The sequence below is a fragment of the Amblyraja radiata genome, chromosome 10 (assembly GCF_010909765.2).
Source record: "Amblyraja radiata isolate CabotCenter1 chromosome 10, sAmbRad1.1.pri, whole genome shotgun sequence".
Taxonomy (NCBI): domain Eukaryota; kingdom Metazoa; phylum Chordata; class Chondrichthyes; order Rajiformes; family Rajidae; genus Amblyraja; species Amblyraja radiata.
The window spans coordinates 50611980-50625658 of record NC_045965.1 but is presented as its reverse complement, the minus strand read 5'-3'; the positions used below and the strand labels follow the sequence as shown (position 1 = coordinate 50625658).

The window sequence follows — 13679 nt, the reverse complement described above, 5'->3', positions numbered from 1 at the left end:
CCCAATAAAGCAAATGCCAGTCCTCTGCATGCTGGTTGTGTGATAGTTGAAATTATATATGTGATATATATAAGATATGTGAAAAGAAAGAGATTAGTTAAAACAAATGTAGGTCCCTTGCAGTCAGAAACAGGTGAGTTGATCATGGGGAACAAGGATATGGCGGACCAATTGAATAACTACTTTGGTTCCGTCTTCACTAAGGAAGACATAAATAATCTGCCGGAAATAGCAGGGGACCGTGGGTCAAAGGAGTTGGAGGAATTGAGTGAAATCCAGGTTAGCCGGGAAGTGGTGTTGGGTATATTGAATGGATTAAAGGCCGATAAATCCCCAGGGCCAGATAGGCTGCATCCCAGAGTACTTAAGGAAGTAGCTCCAGAAATAGTGGATGCATTAGTAATATTCTTTCAAAACTCTTTAGATTCTGGAGTAGTTCCTGAGGATTGGCGGGTAGCAAACGTAACCCCACTTTTTAAGAAGGGAGGGAGAGAGAAAACGGGGAATTACAGACCAGTTAGTCTAACATCGGTAGTGGGGAAACTGCTAGAGTCAGTTATTAAAGATGGGATAGCAGCACATTTGGAAAGTGGTGAAATCATTGGACAAAGTCAGCATGGATTTACAAAAGGTAAATCATGTCTGACGAATCTTATAGAATTCTTCGAGGATGTAACTAGTAGCGTGGATAGGGGAGAACCAGTGGATGTGTATCTGGACTTCCAGAAGGCTTTCGACAAGGTCCCACATAAGAGATTAGTATACAAACTTAAAGCACACGGCATTGGGGGTTCAGTATTGATGTGGATAGAGAACTGGCTGGCAAACAGGAAGCAAAGAGTAGGAGTAAACGGGTCCTTTTCACAATGGCAGGCAGTGACTAGTGGGGTACCGCAAGGCTCAGTGCTGGGACCCCAGCTATTTACAATATATATTAATGATCTGGATGAGGGAATTGAAGGCAATATCTCCAAGTTTGCGGATGACACTAAGCTGGGTGGCAGGGTTAGCTGTGAGGAGGATGCTAGGAGACTGCAAGGTGACTTGGATAGGCTGGGTGAATGGGCAAATGTTTGGCTGATGCAGTATAATGTGGATAAATGTGAGGTTATCCATTTTGGTGGCAAAAACAGGAAAGCAGACTATTATCTAAATGGTGGCCGATTAGGAAAAGGGGAGATGCAGCGAGACCTGGGTGTCATGGTACACCAGTCATTGAAAGTAGGCATGCAGGTGCAGCAGGCAGTGAAGAAAGCGAAAGGTATGTTAGCTTTCATAGCAAAAGGATTTGAGTATAGGAGCAGGGAGGTTCTACTGCAGTTGTACAGGGTCTTGGTGAGACCACACCTGGAGTATTGCGTACAGTTTTGGTCTCCAAATCTGAGGAAGGACATTATTGCCATAGAGGGAGTGCAGAGAAGGTTCACCAGACTGATTCCTGGGATGTCAGGACTGTCTTATGAAGAAAGACTGGATAGACTTGGTTTATACTCTCTAGAATTTAGGAGATTGAGAGGGGATCTTATAGAAACTTACAAAATTCTTAAGGGGTTGGACAGGCTAGATGCAGGAAGATTGCTCCCGATGTTGGGGAAGTCCAGGACAAGGGGTCACAGCTTAAGGATAAGGGGGAAATCCTTTAAAACCGAGATGAGAAGAACTTTTTTCACACAGAGAGTGGTGAATCTCTGGAACTCTCTACCACAGAGGGTAGTCGAGGCCAGTTCATTGGCTATATTTAAGAGGGAGTTAGATGTGGCCCTTGTGGCTAAGGGGATCAGAGGGTATGGAGAGAAGGCAGGTACGGGATACTGAGTTGGATGATCAGCCATGATCATATTGAATGGCGGTGCAGGCTCGAAGGGCCGAATGGCCTACTCCTGCACCTAATTTCTATGTTTCTATAAACAGTTTTGTTTTCCTCAGATTCTGTCCTCCCTAATCACAGTCGTTATCTACTCCATTAAACTTTTTAATCCTCATTCTGCCTTTTATACAGCATTGAATGTCTTGTTGCCTTCTAAAGCAGCCACCATCTGCTTTTTTTGCAGCCGCAGGATTAACTCTGCCAAATCAGGTTTTCATACTAGACGTTCTCCACACCAAGAGCAAGAGAACCCTAACAATAAGCACAAACTGTTGCGGCTCAGGTGGATTTTCTTGTTCTGCTGATTATAGCCATTGATATGGATGACCAGCAATATGCTCTCTTCTTAGAGGAATTATCTTTGCATGATTTCATTTTAAGCAATCCAATTACAATCAGAAGAACTTCACTACTGCCATCTCATCTTGTTTGCATCCTGCTAACTTTGGAGTCTCCCAAGTACCTACTCTCGGCCACTCCTTTTTGCCTAACAAATACAACTTACTAATAGTCACTTAAGATTTTCCTCGTGTGCTCTGGTAACACACTCTCTGCACCTTTGATAAACCTCCCCATTGTACTCATGTTCAACATCAGCAAGATGAATGATTTATCTGATTATCAGATCACAACTGTAATGTTTATATCACTATCTTGAGTTAAAACCTTGGAAACTGATCTTTCTCTTCACAAAGACCATCATGATGCGCTTCTCCATACTTATTGTCACTTTCCAAATATGACTATTGCATTTCTCTTCACCCTGGTCTTGCACACTCAATTTTTGATATTATGCAACAAATCAAGCTTATCAGCCACTCCTGAACTCCGGTTGCTCAGCACTTTAACTCCCCCTCCCATTTCCAATCTGATCTTTCTGTCGCAAATTGGAGGAACAGCACTTCATATTTGGCTTGGGTAGCTTACTGTCTCCGACGATATTCTATCTCTGTCCCGCCCACTCCCCTGACATCGGTCTGAAGAAGGGTCTTGACCCAAAATATCACCCATTCCTTCTCTCCAGAGATGCTGCCTGACCTGCTGAGTTACTCCAGCATTATGTGTCTACCTGAGCTTGATCAACTGTTTTAGCATCAACTTCTTATTCTAATTCATGTTTTTAACTCATTTTATGATCTTGCCTTTTCCCGATCGCCGTAATTCCACTTAACTCCTTCCTCGAAGAAAAAAATAATATTGTGCTAATTGTGTGTTATCACCACCATGTTTTTAAAAAAATAAACAAAACTACACTTGATCAGTGTTGTCAAATGTTGTTCAGCGATCCTGTGCGATCTCTAAATTAGCAGCATATTAATGTGATCAAATGACAGGTTGACTAATCACATTGATATCCAACTAGCTGAACAATTAATTTATCCAGCAATGTGGCCCTCTGGTGCTTTTTTTGATTTTGGCCTCATCCTCACATTTTGATGTTTTTTGCAAAATATCACCAAGAATAATTCGAGCTTATTTTCATTATACATGGGGTATTTTAATTTCTGGGCAGCATAATGGTGCAGCAGGTAAAGCTGCACTAACCTGCATTCAATCCTCACCTCCGGTGTTGGCTGTGAATGTGTGGGTGTCCTCTGTGGGTCCAGTTTCCTCCAGAATCTCAAAGACATACAGGTTGTTAGGTGAATTGGCCACTGTAAATTGCGCTTTGTGTGTAGGTGTGTGGTATAATCTGTAGAAAAATAATTTGGATTTGTGTAAGAGTGGTCAGTGTGGACTCTGTAAGCCAAAGGATTTGTTCCCATGTGTATGAATGTTAGTAACTACGTCTTAAATTGGCCATCTGGGCCAACACTAAATATTGGATAGTTAATGTCGTTTTTCCTTGATGCTTATGTTGCCATCTTATAATATTGTGTAGTAAGAGAAAATAAGATTCCAGGTAATAGAGATCTTTTGTTGAGGTAATTCATCTTGTTTAAAAAAAAGCAAAAGCCCCTCTGCCAACTAGTTGACCAAATTTACAGATATCTTTGATTTGAATGTTTTGACATGGCAACTAAAAGGAACATTGGTTTCCATTAAGTAAAGGTAGACAAAAATGCTGGAGAAACTCAGCGGGTGTGGCAGCATCTATGGAGTGAAGGAAATAGACAACGTGTCGGGCCGAAACCCTTCTTCAGATCAAGTAAATTTGGCAATTTTATAATTAGGTTATGAAAAGACATGTGATTTACAATTTCAGTCATGATTGATTAGTATTAACTTTTAATTACTCCTCTGAATTAACACTAGAAGTCTGAAGGAGGGTCTTGACCCGAAATGTCACCTATTCCTTGGTCCCATAGATGCTAACACTAGAAGTGGTTTATTACCACCTACATAGATTTACAATGAAAGAGGCATACAGAATGGAAATAGGCCCTTTGGCCCACAGTGTTCATGTTGACCACTGTATAATACAAACTCACAATCTTAACAACTGTGAATTTCCTCAGGCAGATGATGATACTGTGTCAACCGCATAGATAACAAGGGTAGGGCCCCAGGAGGTGCATGTTCAGACCCATGTATTAGCTGGCTATATTCTAAATGACTGTCCCCCCATAAGCAAGTTCGGTATCTCGATAAACGCAAGGAATCATGGGATTTGTCGAAGGTCATTCAGGATTTAAAAATAAGTGAACGCAGCGCTGTATAAACTGTGTATGAATTGTTAAATATTCTACCAAGGACAAAATCTAGAATTCTGTCAACTCAATAGCTTCCTTTCTTGTTCTGCTGTTCACACACTACTTACACAGTCCCAGTTCTAGTTCAGTTCATTAATCTGCAATTATGAGATATTCAAAAAGTTAATTCATTTTCTTATCTTTATTCATAATTTATGTGTAAAATTATATTTAATCTGAGGCAGGCAGCGACTGTATCAGTGTGATGTGGGCTGATGCTTTACCTACAGGCGGTGTGAATGTACCATTAAGGCAATGATTCATCTCCGAGGAAAACTGAATATAGGGTTGGCCCTGTGAAGGAGCCGCCAATCTGATATAAGACATTTAACTGGGAAATGCCTGCCCTTTAGTATTGGATAGATTGAGTGGAGGGTCTGTGCTGTTTCAAGTTTGCGGTGGTTGCGGTGTGTTTCCCCCAGCCATCTCGCCCAGTGCACGTTGACCAGCACAGTTCACCAGCCCTTGTTAGCAGAGGCTCTTTGTGCAGGTGTTACCCGAAGCCCAAAGGTTTTTTGGAGGTTCTGCGTTAGGCTCAGGCACGCAGCGAGCTAGCGAGAGGTCTGTCAGATCAGATCAGTTTGCCGAGTGGCCGATAGGCCGATTTTAATGGGTCGTTATTAAACTGTTCCGTCTGTGTGGCATCGCCAGCTCTCTCTCTCCCAGATCCCCCACCCAAACTGTCGACAAAGTCTGACTGAGAAAACGCTTCCACTCATATTACGGGTTGGCTCCGCGTTTGCCTACTCCCTGGGGCTGGCAGTGCCTCCTTCAAAGAGAGCGAGAACCACTCCCGTCAGCTGGGGAGCTGCGACCCACTCCTGAGTGAATCCTCTAGTTTGCCTGCGGTTTCAATGGCTGCAAATTCTCATAATTATCACCTCCCGGTCACCTGGACCCAGCTCCCAACTGTGTGCCCTGACAGACTGGAACCAACCCCAGAGGTTAAAGCAACAGCAGCTTTATTTAAGCCAACCCACCTCGAAAGTTTAACCAGCCTGTTCGAATCCAATCTGAGCTTTCCAAGCTACCCCCACACAGCACATTCTCCTCGTTTCCTTCAATCCAGGAAGGTTGTTTAGATAGGAATATAAGGTCTGTCTCAAATTGGTTGACCCCACAACTTGTAATTCGTGTAAATGAGTATCGAATTTGAATGGCTGTGACTCAGGCTAATGCATGATTGACAGGTTCGTACCAGGCATTCTTGAGTTTTCAAGGCTGGTGCTGTATTGAGTCAATAATTTAAATAGAAACAATTGTGGATTTGTGCAGCGTGCAGTACGTTGTGGCCTAGTGCTGACATACTTGACGGATACATTTATTTTTAAATATCATTGAGATGAATACGCAGGTCCGTCGTATACACACAGTAGCTCAGCTGGCGAGAATGTATATCCCGAATGACCCATGACCTGGGCATGCGCAGTTGTAATACTAAACACGTTTACGCACACTCTATGCCCCTCTGTACTTTCAGTTCAGCCTGCAGATCCTCATTTGGAACCTGTATTCTAATTGATCTGCCTGATTGCTCCTTTCCACTTCATTCTTCTCTGCTGTATCCAATAGCAATCATTGAATCACCGACTATTTGTTCAGCAATCATTGCCCTGATCCTCTAATCGCTTCCCTCCTATTTACCTGTTTCGTGATCAGTGTGTCAACAATATTGTTTCTTGCTGACTCTCTTTTTCCTGCCATCCTCATGCATTTCCTGTCTTTCCTAAAATTGTGTCCTAATCCAACCCTTTACCTTCGCTACCTCCTAAACAATCTTATTTTCACTAGCTCGGCTACCTATTCTCGTAGCTGTACCTTTTTCTCTTTCTCTTCATCCCATGTTTCTGCCTTTGACACTGAAAAACGTTTGTTCAAATTTAAATATGTATACCCACAATCACCACTCTACCATGCATATTAGGTAATCTTCATTTTGAGCACCATGAACTCATTCCACCTTCAGAGATGTTTAAGAACGAACTGCAGATGCTGGAAAAATCGAAGGTAGACAAAAATGCTGGAGAAACACAGCGGGCGAGGCAGCATCTATGGAGCGAAGGGATAGGTCACGTTTCGGGTCTGAAGAAGGGTCTCGACCCGAAACGTCACCTATTCCTTCGCTCCATAGATGCTGCCTCACCCGCTGAGTTTCTCCAGCATTTTTGCCTACCTCCTTCAGAGGTAATCGACTAGCAAAACACATCATTACCTGCTCATCCAAAGGTAAATTAACCCTGCTCATTATAGCCCTTTCTTGTTCCTAATTTCTCATCAAATCTGTAGGACTGGTATGATTCTCTGCTCAAAAATGAATAATTATCAATTGTGTCGATGTCCTGACCAGACATTTTGATAAATAACAAAATACCAGAATTCATTATGCTCTTGGGAAATATCTTTACTTGAGATTGAGAGATCACAGTAACCATAATATAACAGTTAACATAATGAGATTTTCAGATTATTTCTGCGCTTCTTTATACTATGGACTGAGTCCTACATACTCACAAGCATCCACAAAATCAATTTTCCTATGATCCTATGATCCTATGAACTGGCACTTGTTCTGGAGTCTGACCAGTTAACCTTTTCCCAACTAAAGATATCTGCTAGTCAACCTTCTCTCACTACTCTGCCCATATTGCTGAGATCTTACTTTTTAGGTAATCCTTTCTACCATTCATCACAGTATTTGCTTGTGTTCCTCTGATCTAAACTAAGTAAAGAAGAAAGCTTTAGATTCCATGTGAGTGTGTTGGTGAAGTGGGCAAGATGACAGTAAGTAAAATTCTGTCTAGAAAAGTGTAAGGTGATGTATATGGGAAGGACAAATAAAGTAATAAATTGTAATTGAAGTGAAGAAATACATAGAACCCCTTGGAGATCATATCCACTGATTCCTGAAAGCAACAGGAGAAGTAGTTGATGCAGTTAAATACAATACAATACAATACAATTCAATTTATTGTCATTTGGACCCCTTGAGGTCCAAACGAAATGTCGTTTCTGCAGCCATACATTACAACAAATAGACCCAAGACACAACATAATTTACATAAACATCCATCACATTGCTGTGATGGAAGGCAAAAAAACTTCTCTCTCCACTGCACTCTCCCCCCCGATGTCAGAGTCAAAGTCAAAGCCCCCCGGCGGGCGATGGCGAATTGTCCCGCAGCCATTAAAGCCACGCCGGGTGATGCAAGGCCACACACCGGGTCTTGATGTTAGAGCCCCCGGCGCGCTCTCGCAGTCCCGCAGCCATTCCAAGCCGGTCGGGGCGGTGCTGTAAAGCCCCGCTCAGGTGCTCTTCAACCCCGCAACTCTGGCGGGAGAAGTCGCCGTTGCGGAAGCCCTGAAAAGCGGTCTCCCTCCAGGAACCCGCGGGCTCCCGGTGCCGCCCGCCAAACCCGCAGTTGCAGCCTCCGAAGCTCCGGGGGTCGGGTCGTAGCAGCGTCCACCACAGCTCCACCCGCTCTGGACTCGGCCAGCTCCGCGACGGTGAGGTGAGTAGTCGGCACCACAGCCCCCGGTCTTCCTGTTGGAGGCCGCTCCTCGTTGCAGCCCCAACGACAACGGAGACCCGACAAAGAAAAGGTCGGGTCTCCCGTGCAGGGAGAGATTTAAAAGGTACCCCCACACCACCCCCCCCCCCCCCCCCCCCCCCCCCCACACACATACCCCAACAAAAATAACAAAAACTACATAAAAACATAAGACATAAAATAATAAAAACGCAGACGGACTGCATAGGCCGCTGCTGACGAAAGTCGCGCCGCCCACCGCAAGGGATAAAACAGCATAAATCATGTTTTATTAACTCATTTAGTTATTGAAAATAAGTACATAGAATAATGTGATATACAAATTGGGCTACAGTTAGAGTTCTCTGATTGCCTCAATGTAGGAAGAGTGTGCATGGAAGGGAAGAGAGAAATGGATTTTGGTAGCGCTAGTGAAATTGAACAATAATGAAATATTGCCTAGATTCTCTTTATTGCAGTGAAAACTGAGTTTGCCTAGATAGAGTGGATATGTAGAGTTCATTCCCCTTGATAGGTCAATAACCAGGTGCATGTATTTAACATGATTAACAGAAGTTGAAAGTATTGTGAACCAGTTGAGGGTTAGTGTGTATTGACACATGGCTGAAACGGTAGTAAAGCAGAAACCCTTATATTTATAAAATGACTCAGAAGTACACTGTGTGTCTTAAGGTAAAAGGCTATATACCGAGTAGCTCAGCCATGTGGACAATTTAGCTTCCTATTTAATACATTTCTGATTCACATTATACCCGGGAATTACATCAAACTGGCTTAATACACCTAATAGATCAACAGAATATAATACATTTTGAAGAATAAGTCAAGATCTATAAGATGTTGGATCTTTGTCTTAATTAATCGTTGATAATATTAAGGAATACCACAAATGACAGGAGAGCTGAAGATTAACATTCAACAACATTCTATAAGGTGAAAGGGGCAGCAGTCACAACTTACTTTTGAAACTTGAACCTTTTGGTTAGGGAACATGCAAATGAAAGCAATTTTGATCATTGCCTTAATGCTTAAAATATTAGAACTCGTGATACTGGACTATTTCACCCTCTTTGTTAAAACCATGTCTTAAAAGAAGGAATGCTGAAGTATTTGCTGTACAGCAAATTAATTCAATTTTCTTAATAATCTCAAGCTCTCAGACGTGTCATAACCCTTTCTCTTTGAACTTTCAGAGTTTTAAAATAGCCATCAAGTGACTGGAACAAATACGGTAACCCCGTTCCGAGAAAAAGGATATTACAACTGTGTGTGTGCGTGTGTATGTGCTTGTATCTGTGTGTGTGTTGTCACTAATTTGTCTGCGGTTAACAATATTTCTATTCCATATTGTTTGATCAGAATACAAAGACAATGTGCTGAGCACACTGACAACACTATCTTATTCCTTTCTTTTCCTTTATAAGTATTACTCATATGTGAAGGGCTGGGAAGTGAAGCAGAGTGCAAAACAGAACATATACGGAAAATTGCAATGTCAGAATGCCAAAACGAGCATATTCCAAGCACAATTACCACAGTGGAATTCCAATCATGATAAATGCCTGTAATATTTGGTGCTGGTTTATTGGGAAGAAGGCAGGAGAATGGGGTTTGGAGGGAGAGATAGATCAGCCATGATTGAATGGTGGAGTTGACATGATGGGCCTAATTCTACTCCTATCACTTATGACCTTATTGACAAAGAGTTACATTTATTTAAGATCTATGTTTTTATAACTTCTGATAACAAGGAGGAGTAATATTATGTTTGAAGGTTATGTATATGTGCTGGTCTGATTTGTACTCTACATAAATCCTATCTGCTGAAATGATTGCCTCATTATTTTTATTTAAACTGTTCAGGTCTACATGGTACTTTCCAGCCCAGAATCAATGAATTTATGTGATATGTTAATTAATTCATAACTTTTTCCTTCCGACAAGTGTGCAGTAATGGAAAAGTTAATTTCCCAATGTACAGAAGTGGGTAATTTTTTAGGTATGTGACATATGGTGTCAATATAACAGGACAAATAATTTTGTGCTTTTTTGTGTGTAAGTGCGTGCGCGTGTGTCTGTGTGCGCGTATGTATATGTGTGTGCGTGTAGCAGAAAAACCACCATGCTATTGTCTTGTCTTGTTTTTTCAGTGCTGAGAGGATTGATGAAGCCTGGCCTGTTTTTACTCTCTGTGTTTTTCCTTGTCTTTTTATTCCCTCCTCATCCTCATTGCACTCTACCATCAAACCCTTCATCTCTCAGATCAGCGAGAAGGTTGGTCTCTTTCACTTCTTATCCATCTACGCCACGCCAAACGGATTGTCCTATAGTGAGACAAAGGAGAGCTGGGGTTTCTGGCTCCTTGCCAGTCACGGCCTAGCCCTACCTGTTGGAGTCTAATGACTTTCTGCTTAAGTGTTTTTAAAACCTTATGGAAGTGTCAGCGTGCTGCATGTTAATGTTGGTTTCTGTTCTCAATCACTGGCTTTGCTCTGTGCCATGAGGAGAATCTTAACTGCTCTCTGGTTCTTTCACAGTTGGTAGCTGCATGAGCATTATTTTGAAGCAGTAATCTTAGAAGCCCAATTTTGAATTCAGCTTTTAAAAATGTTGTTTTTTTTAATTCCATGCGATCATCATGCCAAATGCTGTTATTTCACCCATTTTAAAATTATGTTCTATTTTTAAATATTCAATATATCCTTATGTAATGCACAAAATTGAATAGCTTTAAACACCTACAAATCTATTTTCTAAATGCATGAGTAACACCAGTTTTCTGGAACGTTGAAGTTAACATGAATTCTAAATGTAGATATAACCATATAACAATTACAGCACGGAAACAGGCCATCTCGGCCCTTCAAGTCCGTGCCGAATACTTATTTCCCCCTAGTCCCATCTACCTGCACTCAGACCAACAGACCAACAGATTATATCAGCAGACATAATCATACATTGGTAAATTTGAAAAAGAATGTTCATGCATTTAGATCAGGCCAAGCCTGTGGAGATTGTGACCTCTTACCATAGTGTCTTGATTGGGGATTTTACTTATATATGATCTACTGGTAGCTCGTGGCGGAAATGGGGATAAAGTAAGAACTGTATCCCAAAGCCGTAACCCAACCTCAAAATATAATATTTGTAACATTCTTTTAAAAGAGTTCTGAGATGCTCATTGACAATTTATTGGGGTTTCTTACCAATAAACAGGTTTTGAATTTGGTTTCACTTTTACACCAAATTTTATGTTTTTAATAAATCAATTTGATTTATCAATTTATTTTTATTTGGATTTGTTACGAATTGTGTTAAACATTATAGACACAAAATGCTGGGAGTAATGCTGGGAGTCAGCGGGACAGGCAGTATCTCTGGAGAGAAGGAATGGGTGACATTTCCGTCGAGACTCTTCTTCAGACTAGTCATTAACACTAGTGTTAATCATTATATGTTTATTGGGCCAAACAATGGCAGATATTTTACATGTGTGTAAAAAACATTGGAATTTGGTTAGAAAGTCCTAAGCTATCTCAAAACTGGTTTTACTCATGCTTTCCAGTTGATATTTGTAGGTCAAATAATGGAGTTTAATTTAATAGTTTAAATTTTGGGGCTCAACTGAACTTAAAATATCAAATCCATAACCAAATGTATTAAAGGTCTTGACATATTTGAACAATGTTTCTTGCAGCAAATTGAATTAGTCAATAAGAATAGAGGTTTATTTGATTAACTATGAAGACCTCTGAAAAGTACTCAAGTATGAAAGGCACTATAGGCTGATTTTTTTTCAGAGAGTTTAAAGTTGAGTGCAGTTTGGTTTATTATGTTTTTGGAGATTCTTCTACCCGACTCTTAACTGCCTTTTAATTGACCTAGCAATCCACTCTGCTTTGTCCATTTTAGCCTCTTATCTAAATTTGAAAGGTGCGAGCAGAGAAAATCCAAACTAAAAGAAAAGGCCCATTACATTTTCTCTTTCCAACTTTGCCTCATTTCTCCCAATTCTTATGGCATTTTTCTATAATGACTTTATATTACCCAGTGATGCTGATAGGCCCCACTTCTATATCTGAATAATTCCAATGCCACTCATTTTGCCTGCACAATAATCTAAGGGACCCTTTCTCCATATCTTTTGTCTCTTCCAAAATTAACCCCCATATGATGCAGAAACAACATGTCTGTTGGATTGTACACAAAATTGCTGGAGGAACTCAGCGGGTGCAGCAGCATCTATGGAGCGAAGGAAATAGGGGATTTGTGTCTTCCCTTTCCATCAAAAAGCCACATTTTTTCCATCTTTCAAGAAAAATCTAACAAAATATTTCAGATTAATGTGAGTTACAGTGATTAGTAAACAAGTACCACTATAAAATATTTAAAATATCTTAGTTTGTTGCAATATGAAAACAGATTTGAATTTATATGGCATCTTTCATGTTCCTATCAGAACCCCAAAATATTTTATAGTAATTTACCATTTTAGGGGGATGGCAGCCATATCTGAGCAAAGTAGCAAACGCTGTTTCTTCATCATTCACCATTTTGTCCAACATTGTGGATAATGAATTTTTAAGCTGTGAAAATACACATTGAAAACATCTTTAGAATAGCACAAAAATGCCACAAATAAAATCCAAACTCAGTTTTTTTTCACGTTTGTCCTTTTCCTCCAATTTATTCAGGCATATGATATTTGGTTAGATTTTCCTTTAGAAGATTTCATTTTTTTCTTCACTGTAGTGTGAAGATGAAGGAGAAACATTGACTTCATATCTGGGTCTCATCAGTGTTGTTCATTTTCTGAAGCCATCATGAACAATAGTACAGCGCATGAACAAACGCTTCCACCCACAGCGTCTTTTAAATCTAATTCCAAGTGCAAGTGAAATCAAACTTTTTTTTGTTAAAGTTATACTTCAATTTTTTAAATTATATCTTAGTTGACAGCATCATTCAGTTATTTGAGGTCTCTAGAAGCAAAAAGGGACTAATTTAATGCCTTTAAGCAATATCAGCTACCAGCTTGAAAGCAACAGAGTAATCAATACGTTTGATGCTAATGCTATGTGAATACGTCAGAGCATGTTGGAAATATTATTTCTCCCCTTCTTTATTTTTTTCTCGGTGAGTTTGTGTTTAGTATGTGCTATAATAGATTCTTGCATGGAAGGATGTGTGGTTTAACACCCAACATTTTGGCTTGCATTTCATTCTTTATGTAACATATAACAAACAAAAGCATCACAGCTGCATTCGCAATTTGGGAATATTCTTCAGGAACTGACGTCTGTTTTACTATTAGTTCCGATATTAATATTTGAAACCTTAAAACTAGTTGACATGGTTAAATGGACACAGGAAAGTGCAGATGTGAAAGATTGGGAAAGAAAAGGCTTCAACAACTTAGCAATGTTAAGTTTTCCATTGTAGTTAGAAGTATAATCTGAAATGTTATACTAGTCGTGAGAGGAAATGTTTGTGTACAAACAAATTAAAGCAATTTAAATTATTGTTTGCCAAAATTATAGTTAGTTTTCAAAGTTTTGAGCAAGAAAACTT

At 40.3% G+C, this 13679-nt stretch overlaps 1 protein-coding gene across 19 annotated transcripts in view; it reads left to right on the top strand.

Annotated features, from left to right (window-relative positions):
• ptprf (protein tyrosine phosphatase receptor type F) overlaps positions 1-13679 on the top strand; it is a 334322-nt gene that overhangs the window by 177593 nt on the left and 143050 nt on the right. For 8 of the 19 annotated variants that reach the window (XM_033028828.1, XM_033028822.1, XM_033028818.1 and 5 more), the window contains one exon: positions 10371-10382. The exons of the other annotated variants lie outside the window; for them this stretch is intronic. In XM_033028828.1, the coding sequence (XP_032884719.1) occupies positions 10371-10382 (12 nt within the window). The remainder of the gene's footprint in view (positions 1-10370; positions 10383-13679) is intronic. 19 annotated transcript variants of the gene reach the window in all.